The following is a 26,392-nucleotide window of genomic DNA, read 5'->3' as shown; positions in this document are numbered from 1 at the left end:
TCTGGGCAGACGGGCAGCGCAGGCGGCGCTTGGCAGACGGGCAGCGCAGGCGGCGTTGGGCAGGCGGGCAGTGCAGGCGACGCTGGGCAGACGGACAGCGCAGACGGCTCTGGGCAGGCAGGTAGCTCAGATAGCGCTGGGCAGACGGCAGACTCTGGCCGGCTGAGGCGCACAGTAGGCCTGGTGCGTGGTACCGGAACTGGAGGTACCGGGCTAAGGACACGCACCTCAAGGCTAGTGCGGGGAGCAGCAACAGGACGCACAGGACTCTGGAGATGCACAGGAGGCTTGGTGCGTGGTGCCGGAACTGGTGGTACCGGGCTGGAGACACGCACCATAGGGCGAGTGCGTGGAGGAGGAACAGGGCTCTGGAGACACACTGGAAGCCTGGTGCGTGGTGTTGGCACTGGTGGTACTGGGCTGGGGCGGGGAGGTGGCGCCGGATATACCGGACCGTGCAGGCGTACTGGCTCCCTTGAGCACTGAGCCTGCCCAACCTTCCCTGGTTGAATGATCCCCGTAGCCCGACCAGTGCGGGGAGGTGGAATAACCCGCACTGGGCTGTGTTGTCGAACCGGGGACACCATGCGTAAGGCTGGTGCCATGTATGCCGGCCCGAGGAGACGCACTGGAGACCAGACGCGTTGAGCCGGCTTCATGGCACCTGGCTCAATGCCCAATCTAGCCCGGCCGATACGAGGAGCTGGTATGTACCGCACCGGGCTATGCACCCGTACAGGAGACACCATGCGCTCTACCGCATAACACGGTGTCTGCCCGTACTCTCGCACTCCACGGTAAGCACAGGGAGTTGGCGCAGGTCTCCTACCTGACTTCGCCACACTCCGTTGTAGCCCCCCCCCCCCCCCCCCAATAAATTTTTGGGTTTGACTCGCGGGCTTCCAGCCTCGCTTCCGTGCTGCCTCCTCATATCGCCTCCTCTCGGCTTTAGCTGCCTCCAGCTCTTCACGAGGGAGGTGATATTCTCCCGGTTGTGCCCAAGGTCCCTTACCATCCAGTATCTCCTCCCAAGTCCAAGAATCCTGTATGCGCTGCTCCTGCTTATCACGCTGCTTGGTCCTGGTATGGTGGGTAATTCTGTCACGATCGTCTTGATGAGGAAGAGTGGACCAAGGCGCAGCGTGATACGAATACATATTTTTATTAGTGAAGATGAAACACGAAACGAAAACACTTTGACAAACTAACAAAAACAACAAACGACCGTGAAGCTACAAACGAAAGTGCACACACAAGCTACTAACGTTAGACATAGACAATTACCCACAACAGCCTAATGCCTATGGCTGCCTTAAATATGGCTCCCAATCAGAGACAATGAAAGACAGCTGTCTCTGATTGAGAACCACTCAGGCAACCATAGACATACCTAGACACCTACACTGAACACAACCCCATAAACTCTACAAAACCCCCTATACAATACAACCACCCAAGACGAGACAAATACACACAAACATCCCCCCCTGTCACACCCTGACCTAACTAAAATAATACAGAAAACAAAGATAACTAAGGCCAGGGCGTGACAGGGTTGTTTTTTGTCATACTCAACCAACTCCCAGAACTAGCCTCTAAGGCAACCTCAGAAGGCCGTAGCTAGTGTATGGCTGTGTGAGGTTAGGCAAGTGGCCGGCCAGGGGCAAGGCTAGCTATGGCTGGGGGTTGCTTGATCCCCCAATAAGTGATGTGGCATTCATAGTGGATCTTGCTATTCCCTGGTCTAGTAGGAAGGCTATATCCTACAGGAAGACATTAAACATGAGTCATTGTTGACCCGTGGACCAATGACAGTGAGCCGCTGGATCAGGGGGAATATTAAGGGCAGTGATGTCTGTTTGCCTGTCTGATGGCGTGAGAGTGTTACCGTGCTTCACGTCTTTAACATGCATGTAGTGCTCAGCTCACACATTAAGTTTGGCTGTCCTGCAGAGCCACCAGGTGGCTGTAATATGTCATATGTAATATACCGTAATATACTAACAATAATTGCAACAAATGAATCAATAAAGACTATAAGATGAATCACTATGGTGCCCTTCAAAAGACTTTTAAACAAGACGATATCCTCCTTCAGATAGGCCTACTGTCTTTCCAATGTTCTCGCCCGGTTCCCGAAAGCACTGAAAACAAGAACCTCAGAAATGTCCAGTATGCTGTTTGTAAACTGCTAGTACAAGTCTAGATATTTCACTTCGGTCCCTGAAAGTGAGACCCTCCAAAATGTCCAGTATGTTTGTAAACACATAGGCCTGCAGAACCCAGAATGTGCTTCTGAGACCCTGTGTCAGCAAGGCCACTGTGGTATGGTGTGCCAATAAAATGTCTCGGGGCCAACCATTTGTTTGGGGGTCACACTGAAAGCCACATGACTCAGCAGGTGGAGGGGAACAGGCTCCTCACTGGCTGGCTTGTCACCTGTTGTGAAACATTTGTGTCGTGTTTGTACTAGCTAGCGACTCACAAGGCCTAATGTCACGCTGGACTCCAGGTCAATAAAAACAGGCTTATTTCCAGACACCATACCTCCACTGGAGATATGTAAACAATATGAAGTATATCTTATCTATCCCATACCAGGAAGTCTCACAGGGCACGGGCAGAGGAGAAAATGGATGCTGCTAATCCCTCAGTGGGAATGGAGAGCCAGGCAGTGCAAAACCCAAACAATGCTGCTGCCTGTTATTACACCTATCCAATGACAACACTGCTGCCTGCCAGGCTGCCTGTTATTACACCTATCCATTAACAACACTGCTGCCTGCCAGGCTGCCTGTTATTACACCTATCCAATAACAACACTGTTGCCTGCCAGGCTGCCTGTTATTACACCTATCCAATAACAACACTGCTGCCTACCAGGCTGCCTGTTATTACACCTATCCAATAACAACACTGCTGCCTACCAGGCTGCCTGTTATTACACCTATCTAATAACAACGCTGTTGCCTGCCAGGCTGCCTGTTATTACACATATCCAATGACAACACTGCTGCCTGCCAGGCTGCCTGTTATTACACCTATCCAATAACAACACTGCTGCCTACCAGGCTGCCTGTTATTACACCTATCTAATAACAACGCTGTTGCCTGCCAGGCTGCCTGTTATTACACATATCTAATAACAACGCTGCTGCCTGCCAGGCTGCCTGTTATTAAACATATCCAATGACAACACTGCTGCCTGCTAGGCTGCCTGTTATTACACCTATACATTAACAATGCTGCTGCCTGCCAGGCTGCCTGTTATTACACCTATCCAATAACAACACTGTTTCCTGCCAGGCTGCCTGTTGTTACACCTATCCAATAACAACACTGTTGCCTGCCAGGCTGCCTGTTGTTACACCTATCCAATAACAACACTGTTTCCTGCCAGGCTGCCTGTTGTTACACCTATCCAATAATAACACTGTTGCCTGCCAGGCTGCCTGTTGTTACACCTATCCAATAACAACACCTGTTGCCTGCCAGGCTGCCTGTTATTACACCTATCCAATAACAACACTGTTGCCTGCCAGGCTGCCTGTTGTTACACCTATCCAATAACAACACTGCTGCCTGCCAGGCTGCCTGTTGTTACACCTATCCAATAACAACATGGCGCAGAAGAAAAGTATTGGGTGTGAAAACAGGGACAATGGCAGGTTATAGTGAGACCAACACAGCACAATAGTAACTCTCATGTCCACGCAGGCTGGCTGGCAGGCAGGCGGGCTGCTGAGACTGCCGTTGCCATGGAGATGAACTCCCCCCTTGGTTCTGTGTATTGCCTGGTTCAGTTTGGTGCCTTCACTGTAGAATGGACCCACAGCTTTGCTGAGATAGCAAGGGATCCTTGATGAGCTTATAGTTTCATTCCCAAGCATGGTACTTTACTTGGCACCATTTTGAGCCTTTAATGAACTAATGATCAGTCCAACTCAGAAACCCTGCCAGCACCAGTGAATAATGTGAATCCCCCTCTTTCTCTCTATCCCCCTCGTTCTGCCTTCTCCGTTTGTTTCTCTTTCACATTTTCTCTGCCTCTCTTTTTGTCTCTCTCTCCCTCTCTCCTTTTCCCTCTTTCTCTCTCTCTCTTTGTCTCTCTCTCCCTCTCTCTTTGTCTCTCTCTCTCTCTCCTTCCCTGTCATTAATCAAAAGTGAACAGACATTTACATATAAACCATGGTTGAGAGGTACCCTTACCTTCAGTCTCTGCTAGCTGTTTCAGCTACTACTGTATAGCTCAGAGTAGTCAACTCTAATGTACAGTATAAATGCAATCATTTCCATCTTGTTTTTCCACTTCGGAAGCACAGTCAATCCCTCTGGGTTTGAAGAGTAGTGCAGAGAAGGAGGCCTGTGGTGTGCTCAGCCAAGGATGCACAATATGGCTGTCACTTTAAGGACCATTTTAGGATGTCATTATCCACCTTGACGAGCACAACACTTCCCGTCTTGTCTTCTTTGTCTGTGTTCGTTACCTCCAATGGTGTAGAGAATTCTATCGTTGACCCCCATCAACATGCATTACAGAGTCATCTTGGAGTTCTATCAATGATGTAGAGAATTCTGTCATTGACCCCCATCAACATGCATTACAGAGTCATCTTGGAGTTCTATCAATGATGTAGAGAATTCTGTCGTTGACCCCCATCAACATGCATTACAGAGTCATCTTGGAGTTCTCTCAATGATGTAGAGAATTCTGTCGTTGACCCCCATCAACATGCATTACAGAGTCATCTTGGAGTTCTATCAATGATGTAGAGAATTCTGTCGTTGACCCCCATCAACATGCATTACAGAGTCATCTTGGAGTTCTATCATTGTTGTAGAGAATTCTGTCGTTGACCCCCATCAACATGCATTACAGAGTCATCTTGGAGTTCTATCATTGTTGTAGTTCCAGTTGGTTACGTTAGAAGCACAGATTCACTCTAGAAACACCAAAGTCCTCTGGAGTAGAATGTTTGTATTTCAGAGGTGAATGTTATTGACCACTCACTACACAGACTAAGTGAATTTAATGGTCCGCAACAAAGCAATCATTGTAATACTGTTAGGGCTGCCATCAAGCGAAATCAAACTTTCTGATCCATGCTGTCAAGCAAGCACAAATTAATTACTGTAGTGTTTTTGCAGACATTACTGTAGTATTTACTATAGTGTTTTTGTAGACATTGCTATAGTGTTTTTGTAGACATTGCTGTAGTATTTGCTATAGTGTTTTTGTAGACATTGCTGTAGTATTTGCTATAGTGTTTTTGTAGACATTACTGTAGTATTTGCTATAGTGCTTTTGTAGATATTGCTGTAGTATTTACTATAGTGTTTTTGTAGACATTACTGTAGTATTTACTATAGTGTTTTTGTAGACATTACTATAGTGTTTTTGTAGACATTACTGTAGTATTTGCTATGGTGATTTTGTAGACATTACTGTAGTATTTACTATAGTGTTTTTGTAGATATTTCTGTAGTATTTACTATAGTATTTTTGTAGACATTACTGTAGTATTTGCTACAGTGTTTTTGTAGATATTACTGTAGTATTTGCTATAGTGTTTTTGTAGACATTACTGTAGTATTTACTATAGTGTTTTTGTAGACATTACTGTAGTGTTTTTGTAGACATTGCTGTAGTATTTACTATAGTGTTTTTGTAGACATTACTATAGTGTTTTTGTAGACATTACTGTAGTGTTTTTGTAGACATTGCTGTAGTATTTACTATAGTGTTTTTGTAGACATTACTATAGTGTTTTTGTAGACATTACTATAGTGTTTTTGTAGACATTACTGTAGTGTTTTTGTAGACATTGCTGTAGTATTTACTATAGTGTTTTTGTAGACATTACTATAGTGTTTTTGTAGACATTACTGTAGTATTTGCTATAGTGTTTTTGTAGACATTGCTGTAGTATTTACTATAGTGTTTTTGTTTTATTATCTTTTATTATCCTACAGGACAACTTGTAAAAGAGCTCATTCTCCATAACCTGTAGGTAGGTAGGACTGGAGTCTGAATGGATAGTTGAGACTTCAGTTCTTCTACAACACAATATATGGTCTATACTGTACTTGGCATGTAGGTTTCTCACTTATGGCTGGCACAAATTGGGATATGGGGGAGGGGAATAGGCAGGTTATATGCAAATTAAATACTGTACTGTTACTATAGTTAAAAAACTGTTGTGTTTTTACGGACTGTTGTGTTTTTGCTGACATTGTGTTTTTTGAGGGATAATACTGTAGTATTAACTATAGTATTCTACAGTGTACTACACAATTCTATAGTAAGTACTACACAAGATTGAGGGATACTACAGTGTGTAGTGTAGTATTATACAGTATACTACAGAATTCTATAGTAAGTATTTCTTCATGTGGGCTGTCAGTTATGCAACATAACATTTCTTGAACACCACATTGGAGTTTCAATAAAACACAGTCAGATGTCAAGATTTCTGTAACAGAATTCAGATTGAGGTTTCGCTTTCACTCTGATTCTAGTCCCCCTTCAACCCCCCCATCCTAAAGTAAACAAATAAATAACAAACAAAAAACATTTTATTTGAACAAGATTCAACTATAAGAGCCTGGCTTTGAGCGCCCATAGAACAACAGTGCCTTTGATCATGTCTCTGCTAAGGGGAGAAGGAGGGGTGCGCTTCCCCTTTGAAATCTAAAGTGCTCTTTTCATTTCTACATCACCCTGCCTGCCAATTCTCCCGCTCTGCCATCCAGTGAGCGACTGTTCTGGGGACACACTGAATCACTGTATCTCCACAGCTTCTTTTGTCTGTCTGGTTTGATTGTAGCCGTGTTGTTTTTAAAGGAAAAAAGCTGGATGAGTGTGTGAGCCAGATGAGCGGCTTGTTAAAAGGTGTCTGTTCTGTTGCTGTTGGTGCTTTCCTCCAGGCATCATTAACGTGTTTAATCTGTCAGGAAGTGGCTCAGTGTTGTTTAGCTGGCTCCTAGGGGAGGATGGAGTGTGACTGTAGTCCTGCTGTGAGTGGCTGGAATCCTATAGGGAACATAAGGGTGTGGCTCCCCCTGCTTCCCTGCTCCAGGAACATCAGGATCCAAAGAAACAGAGCAGAACCAAACAGAGCAGAGCAGAAAAGAACAGAACAAAGCACAACAGAGCTGAACAGAACAGAACAGGGCTGAACAGAGCACAACAGAGCAAAAAAGAACAGAGCAGAACAGTGGCCATTCCTGTTGATGCAACACCAAAGCAAACACAAGTGCCTTGCTTGGCTTTCAGATACAGAATAATAATGATCCAAGGGGGTCTCCTACCTAAATGCCTTGCATGTGTGTCTCTTCATCATGTTCCCCTTACTGTATTTCTACCGAAGCTAAAGCTCTATCTCAAAGGCTCTTCCTGCAGCTCACAGTGGCACATCATAAAGGTGTGATGTCGTCTCATGTTTGCATGAGCGTCAGTGCACCTGCCAGGGCAGATGGTCAGACCATTAGTCAGGCCTCGGTCCCAGCCCTCTCATTTCTACATAGAGGCACCTCCAATCACAGTCCCTGCCCAGTGGTGGTGGATGACGTGTGTTTCCTCTTACACAATGTGAAGCGTCTAGTCTGAGCATCTGGAAAAGCTCTCTAAATCGAATCAATTATTCATTATTGTTTGGCGACAAATCTCTTTCTGTTAGTGTTTTTCTGGTGATAGTTCCTGGTATCACGGAGCCACTCTTTTGAGGTGAGTCAGGAGAGTGCTAGAAGAGAGCAATAAGTAAGACAATCAAAACAGGTTGAACAGTTGTTGCTGTCGGCCCAATACCTCCAGGACAGGATTCTGACACCTCTACGTATCACACTATGAGATGTGAAAGTGAAATCACACTAGAGTACATATCGTCCCACATCAGTTCTTGGAAGTCTAGTCTTGTCTAGAAAAGTTTGGGGTGAGTTGTGGATCTTTTCAAGCTAGCTCAGCCAAATAGGCCGCTACATTACATTTCATCTACATCAAGTGTCTCTGGATATGAGCAATCCTGACATCCAAAAACATTTCGAGCTCAACCTTCAGTGGCAACTCTGCTTGGAACAACGTCATGACATAACAATCCCCAACTGTTCATCCTAATCCTCTGAGTGGTGACAGTGGTGACCCCATGCTGACAGTGGTGACCCCATGCTGTCCTGGCGTCTGCCTTACTCTGTTGTCACAGAAAACAACATGAATCTACCCATCAGGATTGACCTTTTTCAACGTCTGAGGAGTTGTCATGGTGCTCTTATTTCTAGTTCCTTTCTTGTTCTGTATATTAACAGCCACAAATGGTTTGCTATCAACCAGATGTATTGGGACTGCATACGGGTGCTGGTAGCTTGCCAAGAAATATTACCTCGAACCCATCGTCAGTAAGAAACAGCATGTGGTTGTACCACTATCTTCACAAACCTCATTTTGTATTTCTGCGAGGCCTGCAGCTGCAGTGATAGACGGATGAGGGGAATGTCCGGAGGGAAAATTGCCATAGCTGACGAATTCCATTACCTCTGTCAGGCTGTGTGAAGACTCCAATCTGGTGTTGAAATGTGCACCATCCGCGACGGACTCTGATAAAAGTGGCTCACTTTAACAGACTGGGAACTTCAGTGTTTATAGGTAAAATGGCTGACTTACCTATTCCTACTCTGAAAGCTCTAGTTCACTCAAAATCAGCATAGGCTACATACAGTACATCACAGTGTAAAGGGACTTCGTCATCTAGGATCGTGTATACATTTGTGTTTCAGATGTTGAATTTATTTTTAATGTAATCGAAACACGTGCCGTTTAACTGGCAATAAAGGGTTGAAACCCTGTGACCATGTCTCATGACTGTGGTGTAACGTCACAGCTGAGATAATATACAGTACACATAAATACTTAAACACATAGCCCTGCTGAGTTAACTGAGGCCAATATGGCCGCCGACTGCAACACACCACACAGGGTCTCTGCTTCATTTTAGTCTGGGCTCTTTTTGTCAGTCCTCTCACACACACACACACACACACACACACACACACACACACACACACACACACACACACACACACACACACACACACACACACACACACACACACACACACACACACACACACACACACACACACACACACACACACACACACCCTCTCCCCTTAATCCCTCCTAGGACGGTACCCCCTGCTGATGGAGTATGTAGGGGAGGGAAGCCCCTCGCTTGCTACAGCAGATGGCTCCATGAATCATTCATAGTGTCACGTTGAATAAGACATGAACACTGTAGAGGAGAGGAAACTGGGGACAGGGGAACGGTACATTACAGGGAAATGAACCTACCGCTGCTCCCAGACATTACTAGAGAAGGAACAGTGGATGGGCATGAGATGGGGACAGAGAGAACTCACTCATATGCTATCTCTCAGATGTGTTCTACAGCGCTGTCTAAGTGTCATGCTACATGTCGGGCAGTGACTCATCTCTCGCTCTCTTTAATCTCTCTCTCTTCTATCTCGCACTAAATACACTCTCTCTTCCTTCCCTTTGTCTTCCTCTCTTTCGTACTCTGTTTCTCTCTCTCTCTCTCTCCATCTCCATCTCCATCTCCATCTCTCTCTCTCTCTCTCTCTCTCTCTCTCTCTCTCTCTCTCTCTCTCTCTCTCTCTCTCTCTCTTTCTCTCTCTCTCTCTCTCTCTCTCTCTCTCTCTCTCTCTCTCTCTCTCTCTCTCTCTCTCTCTCTCTCTCTCTCTCTCTCTCTCTCTCTCTCTCTCTCTCTCTCTCTCTCTCTCTCTCTCTCTCTCTCTCTCTCTCTCTCTCTCTCTTTCCCTCTCTCTCTCTGTGAGAGTGTTGCTGTTCCTTCTCATGCTGTGTTCTTGGGTAATCAGGCAGGCAGACAGGGATGGAGACAGACAGACAGGGAGGGAGGCAGGCAGGGAGGCAGGCAAGTAGACAGGGAGGGAGGGAGCCAGGGAGGGAGGGAGGGAGGCAAGCAGGGAGGCAGGCAGGCAAGTAGACAGGGAGGGAGGGAGGGAGCCAGGGAGGGAGGGAGAATGGCAGACAGGGAGGGGGCAGTGAGGGAGGCAGGCAGACAGTGAGGGGGCGGGCAGGCTGCTCTGTATGTGTCAGCGGGCCTCTGACGCACGGCCAACGCCAGACATGCTCAGAATCACAACAACATTTCCCAACGCATGGTGGCTACAGGGAGCTGACACTTCCCAAATGGCACCCTATTCCCTATATAGAGCACTACTTTTGACCAGAGCCCTATGGGAAGTGCACTATGTAGGGAATAGGGTGCCATTTTGGGATGCAACCGCTGTGCCACTGCTCGAGGTAGATGTTGCCCTTTACCACAGATCTAGGATCAGATCTCTTTAACTCCTATCCTAAACTTAACCATCAGGGGAATGACAAAATATCTGACCCTGTATCAGTGGTTAACGGTAACCTTTTTCCATGTGCTTCCTCTCTGCCGTGTTCGTTGTCATGTTAACCATGAGGCATAGCAATGATACGGGAATTTCTTAGCTGTGCCACTACTACCATGCACTCCTTCCTGGTCTGAAACTGTGGTGATGCAGTTATTTCTGTGCCTCAGCAGCATGCAGCTCTGGTATCTGTGTCACACAGTCATTAGCATGGCCATGAGACACACCGATCTGGGGGGGGGGCTTTTTTCTGGTTCATGTCCAGTCAATGAACTAAGCAGACCAGACCCAGCTGCTAATGCATTGGGGCCTATGGGAGAGCCACCCCTTAAGCAGACCAGAACTGCGACCATTTCTTTCAATGGTAAACGGCTTGAGTGGGACCTCTTTATTTATCCACCATCTTTGATATAGATCTCTCCGATAAAGTCTTCCTCTGCTGCTGTTCTGTGTGGGTTAGACACATATTGGTTTGGGGCGGCAGGTAGCCTAATGGTTAGAGTGTTGGACTAGTAACCGAAAGGTTGCTAGGTCAAATCCCTGAGCTCACAAGGTAAAAATCTGTCGTTCTGCCCCTGAACAAGGCAGTTAACCCACTGTTCCTAGGCTGTCATTGTAAATAATAATTTGTTCTTAACTGACTTGCCTGGTTAAATTGAATAGGCTGATATTTATGGCAGAGCACTGGTGGGCAAAGAGTCTTATGATACTGCGTTCAGATCTCACACCAGCTGAGCCAACGCCTTCTGGCTTGTGTAAGGAAGGAGTGAGCTTCTACCAGAGGCTACAAGCTATAAGGTGAGATAAGATAAGCATATTTAGTTATGGTTGAGGGCAGGGGTGATAGTTTCTTCAGTGACATCATTGCTATGCTAGTAAGGGACGACTAGCCACCTTAACTATGAAGAAAACCTTGACCCAACCCTGCAAACTGCTAACTGGTTTTACAAAGAAAGGAACTCCAGTTATTGTCATTTTAGATGTAATCCTGATTCCTGATCTTCCCTACCACACAGATGCTGTTAATTAATGACTTAAATATGCATATATTAATAATAATGGAGAGATATAGAGATGAACTCCATGGAGAACCCAGTCCTTGAGTGGAACCCCGGCTTTGAACAAGGACCCCAAATCCCCAAAGTGAATACATTAACCCACTTTTCACTCCACATGAATTTAATGATATGGAGGAGTAGATTCATATCTGTCATGTTTTTTGTGTATGTGTATATGTGGGGCTCCCGAGTGGCGCAGCCGTCTAAGGCACTGCAGCTCAGTGCTAGAGGTGTCACTACAGACCCTGGTTCAATTCCAGACTATATCACCATGGGCTGTGATTGGGAGTCCCAGCGTCGTCCGGGTAGGCCGTCATTGTAAATATGAATTTGTTCTTAACTGACTTGCCAAGTTAAATAAAGGTTAAAGAAAAATAATCATTTACCAGGTACATGTTGAGGTTAGATAGTACCAGTAGTAGCCTACCTTTCTAGACCCACAATCTCACACTGTTCAGAACAGTTTTTATGATTTTTTTCCTCATCAAGACAGGTGGACGTGCCACTGCTGTATTCCTTGAGCTGTTCTTGTCTAATGATGTTCTGTATTGTGTCATTGTGTATTATGTTTCATGTTTTGTGTGGACCCCAGGAAGAGTAGCTGCTGCTTTTGCAACAGCTAATGGGGATCCTAATAAAATACCAAATTCCAGTCTTTACCAATAACCACAGCACCATCTGCTGGTTCAAGAACACACTACTAGAGGGCTCTACACAGAATAGTCTGGTGCACACAATTATGTATTTATACACTAGATGGCTGATAGGGGGTGTGTTGGCACTCCCTTACAGTTGTAAAACATATTTCGAAGCAATAGAAATGCATGTATTAATGTGTACATTTGTTTTTGCCTCGTTTATTCTGTTACAGACACATTAATGCATACTATTATATTAATTGAGCTAAACATAAAATAACAATAAATGAAAACATTTTCCTTAAAGTATAATTTGTTTTATTACTAATGTTACTGTCCCCACTTCAACAAAAAATACTTAAATACATGTTCTTGAAACATTTAACTGAAATACAGTAGCATCCCATGTATTCCAATGGTGGACTGGTCCTACTGGGGAGTGCCAATATGGCCGACAAGTGGCTTCAAAGCCTCTCAATGGCCAATTCATAGAATCACAATCCAGGGTTTATATACATCATTGGGTGCACATAATAAGCACTAGTAGAAACACACAAATATAACAACAACATAAAAGAATGGGAAGATGGTTTTGTATGATGCACTGACAAAATGCATCATAACCCAGGGTTAGAGCCAAGAGGGAGGTGTGTTTGCTTCAACCCAGCGTCCCCTATTAGTCATCTAGTGTATATATCATAGAGAGCGAAGCGTTCAGTCAACAGCGACTAATGCATGCTGGTGTTGGGTGGGCTTTTGGAAGGCCTGCATTCACTCAGTCACTCTTTTCACGCCACTTCGATACAAAGTGATTTTCATAGTAGGTTAGGAGAGTATTTTCGCTCAACCTAACCCTAACCCATTTCCTAACCTTAACCTCTGTTTCCTAACCTGCTACATTAATTATCCTAACCTGTGGCGTAGGTTCTACTAACCTTCTACGAAAAAAATAGTTTTTCGCCTTATGAATATGGAGTTTTTCCTGGTCACGACACATGGTCAGGAACCAGTCATCATTCATGAGTAGGGCCAAAGATGGTGGAAAAATCAAGATATCCCATAAAGGCTGTTTGCCATTGAAACAAATGTTCACAGTTCCCATCTACTTAATGGAATTTGTATTTGTTTCATTGACCCATTGTTGACATTGTCCCAAAATGTTTTGCTTGTCGGCTCTCAAGTTTTCAAGATATTTCACTTTCAAAATACAGAAATCATCATACGGTATGATTTCTGTATTTTGAAAGTGAAATATCTTGAAAACTTGACAGCAGCTGGGTCTGGTCTACTTAGTAAGTGTTAGTTATTTTAACCAGAAAAAAGGAGCCTATAAAATGTCTCGCTTTCTCTTCTGTCTCATGAGCCATGCAGTGGATTCAGTTTCTTTCATTGGGTGGCAGCAAAGAGCTATCTCCAGTGCCACTAACAGCATTATAGTAGATCGGCAGTGTATAATTTACAGTGTAATCAATGGTTTATTACACAGAGAAATTGACTGATTTTATGGACGACTGCTTAAACAGACCACTGGCATTTCATATCATATGTAACGTGTCATTTAGCATGAAGCTGTGATGGTTGTGTTACAGTTGTGCCACCTATCATCTCTATGGGTCTGAAACCTCCAGTGAGGCCCTTGATGACTTTTTAGTGACAGGGCTCTAATGCTGTCTTTCACCTTCCTCCCCCCCCCCCCCCCCCTCTCTCTCTCTCTCTCTGTCCAGATCACGGGGGCGATCCTCTTAGCTGTGGGACTATGGGGGAAGTTTATGCTGGGTGCGTACATATCTATCATCGCTGACAGCTCCACCAACGCTCCTTATGTTCTCATCGGCACCGGAACATGCATCATCGTGTTCGGACTGTTTGGATGCTTCGCTACCTGCCGCGGGAGCCCATGGATGCTCAAGCTGGTGAGAGCAAGGAGAAGTTGGTGAGAGCTAGGAGAAGTTGGCGAGAGCTAGGAGAAGTTGGCGAGAGCTAGGAGAAGTTGGCGAGAGCTAGGAGAAGTTGGCGAGAGCTAGGAGAAGTTGGTGAGAGTTAGGAGAAGTTGGTGAGAGCTAGGAGAATTTGGTGAGAGCTAGGAGAAGTTGATGAGAGCTAGGAGAAGCTGGTGAGAGCTAGGAGAAGCTGGTGAGAGCTAGGAGAAGTTGGTGAGAGCTAGGAGAAGTTGGTGAGAGCTAGGAGAAGTTGGTGAGAGCTAGGAGAAGTTGTCATCCGAGTAACTAAAATGTGTTTCTCAAATGTGTTTCCCCACTGGGGAAGAAACAGAATTCAACATCTGTTCCACATTGGTTCAATGTAATAACATTGAAATGACGTGGAAACAACGTTAATTCAACCAGTGTGTGCCCAGTGGGTTTGTTTCTGTCCTTGTTTCTGTCTTTGTTTAGTTTTTGATTTCTTTCCTTCTAAAAAGGTCTTCCTTTCCTACTCTCATTCAACGTTCCTTTCAGTGTTTCGATGATCTTATTGTGAGCAAATGGTGAGAAAGTCTGCAAAATATACACAGTAACTCAGTGGCCGTTTTGTGGCGCCCTGTGTGCCCTCTCTCTGCAGTACGCCATGTTCCTGTCCCTGATCTTCCTGGCAGAGCTTGTGGCTGGCATCTCCGGCTTTGTCTTTCGTCATGAGGTAGGTAGCCCTGCCATACCTGCCTCTGGCACTCACCCACAGGATCATGAGTACCCACCCACTGGGAACAGATGTCAATTCAACGTCTATTCCACGTTAGTTCAACGTAATTTTGTTGAACTGACGTGGAAACAATGTTGATTCAACCAGTGTGTGCCCAGTGGGCAGAATTCGTCAGTCAGAGTGTCCATCTGTTTCACAACAGGAGAAGCTATGAACACAACAAGAACTGTGTGTTTGTGTTCCCAGATAAAGGGAACCTTCCAGAGGACCTTCAGTGAGGCAGTGAAGAACTACAATTCCCAGGACGAGAGGAGCCTGGCTGTGGACAATGTGCAGCGCAGTGTGAGTGATGGTCACTTTGACAGCCAAATTAGGGTTGTGATTAAAAACGGATTGTGATAAATCCCTCTCTCTCCAACCCCCCTCTCTCTCTCTATCTCTCTTGCTCTCTCCATCCCTCTCTCTCTCTCTCTCCCCTCCCTCTCCCATCCCTCTCTCCCTCTCCATCGCTCTCCATCCCCCTCTCTCCCTCCAGTTGAAATGCTGTGGTGTGTTGAACTACACCAGCTGGTTGTCCAGTATCTGGTTCCCTAACAACGGCATCCCACCCAGCTGCTGTGCCAGCATCTCTGACTGTAACGCTTCTGACCTGCGCAATGTCACCATAGCCCCCAGCAAGGTCCACCAGCAGGTCAGACACACACACACACGGACAGACAGACACACACCGTACACACTGACAAATACACTCACTTGTCTTGTCTTCTACAGGGCTGTTATGAGCTGGTGACTGACTTCATTGAGACTAACATGGGGATCATTGCTGGAGTGACATTTGGAATAGCTGTCTCACAAGTAAGTAACAGTATGGGCCAGCTGTTCTTCCACTCTCCTTCTGTGTGTGTGTGAGCGTGTGCGCCCAGTGCAGGTTATTAATGATTACACACGGCTGGGGCGATGTTCACCGCTGCTCCTTCAGACCCAATCAGCGAGTCCGCCACTCAGAGCCTGTTCCATCACACACATGCCATTCAGGCGCGCCTCGGGAACTATTATACAGACCAGAGTACAAGAGCACACACACACGTTCTCCATCCCTCTCGCTTTTCCACATACGCATACAGACACACACACACTCTCTCTCTCCCCTACCTCCTTCCTTCTCCAGCACCCTCTCTCTCCATTCCTCTTCTCTCTCCTCTCTCTCCCTCTCTCCTCATTGCTCCTCTCCCTCCTTCGCTCTCTCCTCATTTCTCTCCTCTCTCTCTCTACTCTGCGCGAGTGTGGTCGTTACCTCCTGCTCGGGCTGACATGCTCGATTAGCCCCACAGCGCCGCTCGTCGTCACAGCGACCCCCTCCATTACCCTTAATGGGCCTGGGGGAGGTAGGTAGAGAGAGTGAGAGTGTATGTGTGTCTCCGTGGACGCTGTGACCTGCGACGGCCTGCTCTTCTGCAGTCCCGAGCCCATTAATTGCACCGTAAACGTTATGGAGGGAAGCGGCGAGGGGAGAAGGAGGGGTGGCAGAGAGAGATCAATGACACCTCTTAGAGGAGCAGCCACCCCTTTAATGCATCTTATCCCTATCCCTCCTCGCTTCCTTCCCTGATCCCTCCTCTCCTCCTTCCCTGATCCCTCCTTGTCCCTCCATCCCCCGGCAATGAGGATGGAGGGAAGAGGGGGAGGGTGGAGGGAAGAGGGGAAGGGTGGAGGGAAGAGGGGGGAGGATGGAGGGAAGACTGAGGACCTCTAAGAGAGATGATTTGTGTGCTGTTGGAACTGACTCATTTTCATCTTTCTCTCCCTCTCTCTCTCTCTCTTTCTGCCACTCTCTCTTTCTCTCTCTTTTTCACTCTCTCTTTCCCTCCAGTCAATTGGTATGCTGTTGGCATGCTGTCTGTCGCGGCTTATCACTGCCAACCAATATGAGATGGTGTAGCAGTGAGGTGCAGGTGAGTCTGACACACACACAAATACTTTATTTGAATACACCAATCAAATTTACAAAAAAAGGATCCAAACATTTCAAAGAAAGCACATCCTTCTCCAAACAGCTAGGCTGCCCACGACAGCTGAAACAGAGCAGTACCTAGCCAATTGCTTTGCCCTAGTTTTTGTCAGGCCCGCAATCTGGAGGCCACGCACTGCAAGCCTGTGTATGTGGCCGAGACTGACAAATATCAGCCCCACCAGCTTGCACCTCCACCCCAGGCTGTCCCAGCATGCCACGAGGGGCTGGTATTTAAGCAGCTTCTCAGCAAAGGCCTGCTCCATGTAGCCGTCCAATGAGCAGCCCACTTCCAAAACGAACACCTCCCCCTGGCCTCCCCCCACAACAACAACATCTGGCACACAGGAAAACCTGTGTTTATGCATGCGTGCTGTTGGTGAGACCACTTGTCCCACCTCGCTGGCTATCAGGTCAACAAGGCGGTCATGTCTAGCAATGTATAAATCCTTGTATGATCAGCAGCCATTCACAACATGGGCAATGGACTCCATTTCATTTGACTCATGTAGAATACAAAATAGGTCATTATCTGCAGGGTACCAGAGTGCTACACACACACACACACACACACACACACACACACACACACACACACACACACACACACACACACACACACACACACACACACACACACACACACACACACACAGACTTGTGTAGTGCTATTTGTCTCTGTGACTAAGTGCAATGCATCCAGTGTAATAAGGGGTTGTGTCACAGACCTCCATGGCTGGAACCCCTACAGCCCCCTGCAAGTCGTACTCAAACACACACACACACACAAACGTGATCTCACTATGCAAGGTGGTTATCGCTAGCTCACACCTTCCCAGCAGGCCCCTCTAATTGGCCGTCCCCGACTGTGCTGCTGTGGATTATAAATAAAGCTGTTTGGCTCGCAATTAAACACTCTGATTTATACCGTGTTGGCAGGGCTGTGTGGCGTGATTATGCCTTAAAGAGTTAGAATCCCCCACTTCTCCCCCCTATGACACACTGGCTTAACCTCATAGGGTTTAGCCTGATAGTGTTTAGCCTGCTAGCGGTTAGCATGGCCGAGCTTCACCAGAGCGTCATTGTCAATTCGAAGCTTGCAGAAACTGTTACTGGCTCCTATCCACCAGACACTGGTTGGCTGCTTTGTCACTTCAGAAGCCTCAGGGCTCTAAATAGACCTGAAGCCTGGCACGGGAGGCTCCGGGAGGGTTAACCGACAGACTGTGTTCTACAGGTGCAGAGAGAGAGTGGCATTTAGGCTTCTTACACACATCACAGTCCAAAGGCTCCGCTCATTACAGCAGACAAATGGCTATCCCTCAGGCTGTGTGGCGGCCCTGCAGAGACTTCTCAGGGAGATCTGTCTTTCAAAAGCTTCAGGTGACAAGTTCCAAAAGAGAGGATCCCTTCGTTGTCACTGATTATGGGTGGTGGTGATGGTGTTTTCAGGGAATGTAGACACACATGCGCAGACACACACGTACACACACAATCATGTTGAGTCTCTCTGTGATTGTCGGCACCTTTGTTATTTGTTTCCTTCCAGGGAGACCAGGGGGAGAGAGTACACGTCACCTTGGAAACTGGGGAAGAACACACCCAAACGCTGGCACACTCCATTCTTACTTTTCCATTCCTTATCTTCCTTACTTTATCGCTCTCTTTTTCTCTCTTTCATCTGTTTGAACACATTCCTTAATATGCCATCATGCCATGATTAAAAATGTTTCCTTTCAAGACCTTAATTCTTCTAAAAATGAATGGTTGTCGATTAGCACCTGCCTCAGCCATATGCTCTGATCCAGGCATGCCATGCCTAATTCAAACAGTACCAATCTCCACTTACACAAGTTGACAATATTCCTAAGAAATTGCCTTGATGCAACATAGCTCATCGTTCGACGGCTATCTTCCCCAGTCTAAATTTCCTGGAAATAATTTGAGAGATGCCATCAGAATTTCCTATATGAGGTCTTTGAAAGAAACTTGAGCCCACTCAGAAGGGACTGAGTTTCTCTAACTGACACACACACACTCTCTCTCACACACACACACACAGCGTCTGCTTTTTGCTGCTACATGGACTACAGTAAACCTACATCCTGCTTCTAATGACTATCACTCTAAATGACCTTGTGCAAGTTGCTCTCTGTGGATGTGTATTTGTTATGCGTTTAGATCCTCTGTATTCAGTTGAGTCCTGTACTTGGTGATCTCTGCCACTCCCTCCCCTTTGCCTTCTGTCTGTCAGTCAGTTAGTCATAATGTTGTTTTGTTGTTGTAATATTTTATTTCATTTTAAAAGTCTTAAATGTGTGTTTCTATAACAGTAGACTGAGACACAGCCATTTTTCTGGTTTTAACCCCAGTTTTGGTGTTCAAATGTTTTTACACATTCACCTTCTGCTTGAGATCCTACTCTATTTTACTATCCTTGTCCGTTCTCCAGCACATCCAGCTCTCTCTCTCTCTCTCTCCGCCGCCACACCCCAGTACATCCATCTCTCTCTCTCTCCGCCGCCACACCCCAGTACATTCGGTTCTCTCTCTCTCTCTCTCCGCCGCCACACCCCAGTACATTCGGTTCCAACTCCCTCCCCCCTGACGAGAGAGAGAGAACTGGATGTGCTGGAGAACAGACAAGGATAGTAAAACGGAGTGGGATCGCTGCACAAACTAGAGTTTCATTGAGTCAGCACTGCTTTCTGATGATATGAGAAGACTATTCTACTTCCGGTCTTTTGTTGTTGCCGTTTGCTTCTCACTATATGGGATTGGTAGACAGAGAGAGAGCCCACTGGGCACACACTGGCTGAATCAACGTTGTTTCCACGTCATTTCAATGAAATGACGTGGAATAGACGATGAATTGATGTCTGTGTCCAGTGAGAGAAAGAGAGAGTAAGAGAGAGATAGAGAGAGTCATTCTCAGTGGTAGGACTTGAGGTGTTCGAGCTCGATTCGGTCTGTCATTGCTCTGGCTTGGAACAATCAAATGAAATACCACTTTCTGAAGATTTGCCACTTTTGTGTATTACTTAAATGTAGAATCAGTAATATGACAGCAACCTCTTAGGTGGTAATGACTGTAGGTATACTAAGCTTTAGTGGGCGCCTGGGGGTAGAATGGAGTGGGGCAGACCACCGAGGTCACTGACACTGTTACTGGTTTAATTCAACTGGTATGTGAGTACAGCAAGCTGGTTCCAAGATTCTATTTCTGTAATTACTACGATTCTTTTAGGTTTTTGTTTTGTTTTGGGGTTTTGACGCATTCTGAAGTTGCTCTGTGTTTTCGTTGGATCAGTATAAAACCAATGTACATGATCAATTAATCTCTCAATCCAAAATTAGACAGATGAAATAAGACTTTGTATAAAAAAAATAACGTTTTAAAATGCATCACCAGCTAGCATGCCAACAAATGTATGTTGATATTGTGAACAATTGTGATCTTGAATATATTAATAAAATGGCCATTACATCGTTTCAGTTGTGAGCTTCTGTTGTGAGATATTTACTCTCTCTTTTGTTTCTAGAACCGAGTATTTTTTGTTGTTGATATAAGGTGGGTAGTTAATCATCATTAATTAATTCTGCCCCTGATAGATCCAATATAATTTACAGGTAGCAATAATATTTTTTACCCCACGGTGTCACTATCACATCTATGAAAAACGTATTCGCGATCCCGTCTAGAAAGGGTGTTCGTGAGGCAGGCTTGACCATAGAATTAGCAATTAGAGTAATTTCATAGGATCTTTATGGGCTTGACTGTAAAAAAAAATACGAACAAGAACAACATCCAATGAAATCCTTCCTTACCGTTTGTTACAATGTAACTATTCACAATGGACATCCGTATTCGTGATCATTAATCTGTTACAGCATCAGAAACTATACTATGTTGATAGAGCAAAAAAAACGAACTACTTTGTTGATAGTGTATACATTGTTAAAATTGTCACTAGTACACATACTACTTAAAGTGTTTTTGTGAGCAGGAATGACGCAGCCCCAGCCTGAATTAAACTCCTGCTTCAACACGTCGCTACTTTCCTCAGATGAGCCTGCTCTATTCCACCACTCAAATTGCATAATTATGATTCCTTCCTCGCCTCCGTATTTCTTTGAAAGGATGTCATTTGAGACCCTCAAATTCAAATGTACACGAGCCCTGGTTTTACTAAAACTGTGAAAGCAAGTTTTTCACACTACACATTTAAGTTATCAGTATTGAAGTGACATTATGTTATTTTCTTCATAATCTCTCCAAAATAGGAAGTATGGAAGGAAGGTAAAAATAGGTGTTTTTGTTTTTTTGAAGGAAGTAAACATGTTCTAACGGGAGTTGACTTGGCAGAAAATCAGCAGGGTTGGTGAGAGACCGGCTAAAATCTGATTGGCTGAAAACGGATTTACGGCTTGTGGGCTGATGCAAGTACGCCACTCCTGCATATCACCGTCCTCCTGCTGGTGCTGAGGATTTATTAAGCTAGCAAGCCGCTATCGGTCGCTTTGCTCACAACAAGCTGTCAAATTAAGACTTTATGCCTTCCACAGAAGTTTAACAAGTGAAGTGGTTATTCGGAAAAATACCAGGGACAATAACATCACGGTGAGTTTGTACTGCTTGAGCTACATTTATTCTCCAAATATGGCTAGCTAGCTAATGCTAGCTGTTAATTCAGTTAGTTGAGAACGGAAGCATCTATTGGCTAGTGTAAGGATTTCTTAATTTTTGGTAGGCCTACTATGCAACTAATGATACTGAAATAACGTTACTTGAAGTAACTAACCGTATGGTGTCTCTTATTTCAGGTCGTTCATCCTGTTACTTTGGCCTGAGGGGGAAACATTCGACTGAGACAGATCCGGGAACGCCCTTAGAAAAAAGCCACTTGTTAGTCAATTAGTGAGTAACGTTAGGTAGTACAGTTCTCACAAGGCAGGCAAGACGTTTGAGAAGTCTGGACGTTTCCTCGGACTGCTTAAGCTTTTGCAGCAGCTAAATTTGTGATTGTAATCCGATAAAGAGCATTAACTAGTTATCTTGCTAAGGTTTATTTCAGGCCGTGACAGAATAGTAAAACTGCATTATCATCGGTGACGCGAGGTAACTAGATTGTCTGCACGCGGTCAGGTTTCTCGCAAAAATGATGCAAATTTCGGATTCGTACAATCAAAAGAATTCATTGTTCAATGCAATGAACCGATTTATTGGTGCTGTAAATAACATGGATCAGACGGTGATGGTTCCTAGTCTGCTAAGAGACGTGCCTCTAGACGAGGAAGAAGAGGTGAAAACGATATCACCGATTAGAACCGCCAGCAATGGGTCAACCACCTATTTCCAGGACGGGGACATGTACAATTACTATGTGCTATTAAAATCGATCAGGAATGACATCGAATGGGGGGTCCTACAAGCCGACGACAGGCGGAAAGAAAAAATGGGGGTGACCGCGTTGGACATATCCAGAATAGAATCCGATGATGATGACTTGGAGAAACAATTTCATTATCATTTGACCGGACTACACACGGTTCTGTCCAAGCTTACCCGGAAAGCAAACACCCTCACGAACAGGTACAATCAGGAGATTGTAATAAGGGGCTGTGGACTGTGACCACTAGAAAGTTGAGTGTGTCAGACGATAACATAAAAAGTCATTGGTGAACAGTGGAATGGGGGGGATGTCCTAGTGATATCGTTTGTGTTTATTCCCACAGTGGGAATAAATAAATGTAACCTACTAGACGTGTTTCATATGCATTGTTAAACATTTTCCATCTACTGTTTGAATGATTGTTTGCACTAAGTCTTGTGTATTAATGGCTTGTTGTATGGATGGTCTATCCACGTGAAGATTTTTTGTTTGGGCAACATTGCATAATGCCTACTGACAGTGATTTCATATGTTATGGTAGCAGTAAGTCATTGCCATACCATTGACTAAATCATATGCTTGATAATCTATGAACTGGAATCAAATGATAATTATTTTGAATTTGAGAGATTCCAAGAGATTAACACCAACTGTAAACCTTATTTAAGCACCATTTTATTTTTCTATAGAATTGACGGCTCAGCGATTAAACATCTGCTTATTGTTATGTTGTGATCAGTTTATTTGACACAGTCACTGGTTTATTGAGAGGTACACAACTTTGGCATGATCGTTTTGTGACTTGATTAAACTGTAAGATTGGGATTAGTCTGTGAACTGATGCCTACAGTGGGTATAGAAAGTCCCCCTTTCAAAATGTTCGCCTTTTGTTGCCTTACAGCCTGAAATTAAAACATACATTTAGACTTTTTTCAGCTCTATTTACGGTGTGTAACCCACAACATCCAAGGGAATTTTTGTCTTCAAAAGAAAAACAGTAAAATACCCTATTTGGATAAGTGAACACCCCCCCTTAGAATTGCAAACTTGCTGAGGTATAACCAACCACCTTCCAGAGCACAAATCAAGCTAATTTTCTTCCATCTGTGATCCATTTTAGGACTTTGATTAGTTGAGAATAAAAGCAGTTGTTCATAGAGGACTCCACTGCTCAATAGTGCAATTCAAAGCAAAGAATCCACTATGGTAGGCAAGGTACTGTCAAAAGATCTACGAGATAAAGTTGTGAAAAGGCACAAGTCGGGATGGATATAAAAATATTTCAAAGGCTTTGTCCCTCGGAGCACAGTTAAGACCATTGGTTAAGGCGTATGGCACCACCCAGACCCCGCATAGATCAGGCCGTCCCTCCAAACTGGATGACCGGGCAAGGAGGAGAGTGATCAGAGAGGCTACCAAGAAGCCATTGGTGACTTTGGAGGAGTTTCAGGCCTTTATGGCAAAGACTGGTCAATGTGTGCATGTGCCCACTATCACAAGTGCTCCACAAATCTGGCCTCTATGGGAGGGTGGCAAGAAAAAAGAAAAAAAACACATCAAGTCTCGTTTGAGCTTTGCCAAAAAGCACATTGTAGATTCCGAGACCAAGTGGCAAAAGATGTGGTCAGATGACACCAAAATTGAACTTTTTGGTCTGAATGCAAAACGATATGTCTGGAGAAAACCCAATACATCTTTCCACCCAAAGAACACCATGTCTACAATAAAACACACCATGTCTACAATAAAGAACACCATGGCTACAGTAAAGAACACCATGTCTACAGTAAAGAACACCATGTCTACAGTATAGAACACCATGTCTACAGTAAAGAACACCATGTCTACAGTAAAACACACCATGTCTACAGTAAAGAACACCATGTCTACAGTATAGAACACCATGTCTACAGTATAGAACACCATGTCTACAGTAAAGAACACCATGTCTACAATAAAACACACCATGTCTACAGTAAAGAACACCATGTCTACAGTAAAGAACACCATGTCTACAGTATAGAACACCATGTCTACAGTAAAGAACACCATGTCTACAGTAAAACACCATGCCTACAGTAAAGAACACCATGTCTACAGTAAAGAACACCATGCCTACAGTAAAGAACACCATGTCTACAGTAAAGAACACCATGTCTGCAGTATAGAACACCATGCCTACAGTAAAGAACACCATGTCTACAGTAAAGAGCACCATGCCTACAGTAAAGAACAACATGCCTGCAGTAAAGAACACCATGCCTACAGTAAAGAACACCATGCCTACAGTAAAGAACACCATGTCTATAGTAAAGAACACCATGTCTACAGTAAAACACACCATGCCTACAGTAAAGAACACCATGTCTACAGTAAAGGACACCATGCCTACAGTAAAACACACCATGCCTACAGTAAAACACACCATGCCTACAATAAAGAACACCATGTCTACAGTAAAACACCATGCCTACAGTAAAGAACACCATGTCTACAGTAAAACACACCATGCCTACAGTAAAGAACACCATGTCTACAGTAAAACACACCATGCCTACAGTAAAACACACCATGCCTACAGTAAAGAACACCATGTCTACAGTAAAACACGGTGGTGGCAGTATCCTATTGTGGAGGTGTTTCTCTTCAGCAGGGTCAGGATAGAAGGGAAAATGGACAGTGCAAAATACCGACAGATTCTTGAGGAGAACCGGCTGCCCTCTGCCAGGAAGTTGAAAATGGGAAGATGGTTCACTTTTCAACATGACAATGACCCAAAGCACACTGCCAAAGCAACCGTACAGTGGCTGAAGGACAAGAAGGTGAATGTTCTTGAGTGCCTAGTCAGAGCCCCGACCTAAATCCCATTGAGAATCTGTGGAATGACTTGCAGTCCATAAGCGGTCACCATGCAATTTGACTGAGCTTCAACAATTCTGCAAGGAAGAATGGGCAAATATTGCACAGTCTAGGTGTGCAAAGTTATTAGAGACGTATTCAAAGAGACTCATGACTGTAATTCAAGCAAAAGGTGGTTCAACCAACTCAGGGGGGTGTTCACTTATCCGAATAGGGTATTTTGCTGTTTTAATTTGAATACATTTTTTGTAAGAATTTTTTATTTTTTTTATTTACTTGGATATTCTGAGTTACTGTGTGTAAATATAGCCGAAAAAAAGTTATTTAATGTGTTTTCATTTCAGGCTGTAACAACATGCCCAAACCGGGACCCGCGTGCGCCATCGTGCGCAAATTGAGTTTGTCCCCCCACACCAAACGCGATCACAACACGCAGGTTGAAATATCAAAACAAACTCAGAACCAATTATTATCTTAATTTGGGGACAGGTCAAAAAGCATTAAACATTTATGGCAATTTAGCTACCTAGCTTGCAGTTGCTAGCTAATTTGTCCTATTTAGCTAGCTTGCTGTTGCTAGCTAATTTGTCCTATTTAGCTAGCTTGCTGTTGATAGCTAATTTCTCCTGGGATATAAATATGGGTTTGTTATTTTACCTGAAATGCACAAGGTCCTCTACTCCTACAATTAATCCACACATAAAACGGTCAACCGAGTCATTTCTAGTCATCTCTCCTCCTTCCAGGCTTTTTCTTCTTTGGACTTTATACGGCGATTGGCATCTAACTTTCATAATAAGGTGTATTACCACGACCGACTGACCTCAGTTCATATTTCAATGACCCACGTGGGTATAACCAATGAGGAGATGGCACGTGGGTAATGCTTCTTTAAACCAATGAGGAGATGGGAGAGGCAGGACTTGCACCGCGTTCACTGTCACAAATAGAACTGACTTGCAAGCAGATGCTTGTTGGCGCACGTGAGCAGTGTCAGTGCAATGATTGAATAACATATATGTGTACATTTATTTTGCAATGCACGCGACACGCGGCACGAGCAACGTCGTCAGCATGTAAGGCAACAAAGGGTGAACATTTTGAAAGGGGGTGGTGACTTTCTATACCCACTGTATATTCTGGGCAAAAAGGAATTTGTCAATAAGGTCATCTGAGGTCACACAAAGGTCAGGCATAATGTAATCAAACATTCACAGGAACGCAAACAGGTCCATTTCCAGTTGGCAAGAAATACCTCTTATGCAGTACTGTTGATTCCAAGATTCTTCTAGGTTGTGGGATTCCATGTATCCGGGATAAAACTATTAGACAGTCGACCTCTGAGATACAAGATCCAAATCCTTCAGA

At 44.7% G+C, this 26,392-nt stretch overlaps 2 protein-coding genes across 2 annotated transcripts in view; both read left to right on the top strand.

Annotated features, from left to right (window-relative positions):
* The window catches only part of LOC139532529 (tetraspanin-7-like), a 28,799-nt gene extending 8,535 nt beyond the window's left edge, over window positions 1-20,264 (top strand). Inside the window, exons 2-8 of the mRNA XM_071330282.1 lie at window positions 13,852-14,040; window positions 14,687-14,761; window positions 15,011-15,106; window positions 15,300-15,455; window positions 15,536-15,619; window positions 16,635-16,716; window positions 18,322-20,264. Of these exons, the coding sequence (XP_071186383.1) occupies window positions 13,852-14,040; window positions 14,687-14,761; window positions 15,011-15,106; window positions 15,300-15,455; window positions 15,536-15,619; window positions 16,635-16,703 (669 nt within the window). The 3' untranslated portion in view covers window positions 16,704-16,716; window positions 18,322-20,264. The remainder of the gene's footprint in view (window positions 1-13,851; window positions 14,041-14,686; window positions 14,762-15,010; window positions 15,107-15,299; window positions 15,456-15,535; window positions 15,620-16,634; window positions 16,717-18,321) is intronic.
* A 1,556-nt stretch (window positions 20,265-21,820) lies between these two features.
* LOC139532528 (mid1-interacting protein 1-B-like) lies at window positions 21,821-22,892 on the top strand. The gene has a single exon (XM_071330281.1). It carries the CDS (start codon window positions 21,932-21,934, stop codon window positions 22,403-22,405), a length of 474 nt encoding a protein of 157 aa, XP_071186382.1. The 5' UTR covers window positions 21,821-21,931; the 3' UTR covers window positions 22,406-22,892.
* Window positions 22,893-26,392: the final 3,500 nt, after the last annotated feature.

Source organism: Salvelinus alpinus, chromosome 10 (genome assembly GCF_045679555.1).
Source record: "Salvelinus alpinus chromosome 10, SLU_Salpinus.1, whole genome shotgun sequence".
Taxonomy (NCBI): domain Eukaryota; kingdom Metazoa; phylum Chordata; class Actinopteri; order Salmoniformes; family Salmonidae; genus Salvelinus; species Salvelinus alpinus.
The sequence above is the reverse complement of the archived record's forward strand: the minus strand, read 5'-3'. Positions and strand labels throughout refer to the sequence as shown.

Excerpts from the sequence above, each read along its gene's own strand:
- LOC139532528 (XM_071330281.1), top strand. The coding sequence starts at position 21,932 with ATGATGCAAATTTCGGATTCGTACAATCAAAAGAATTCATTGTTCAAT.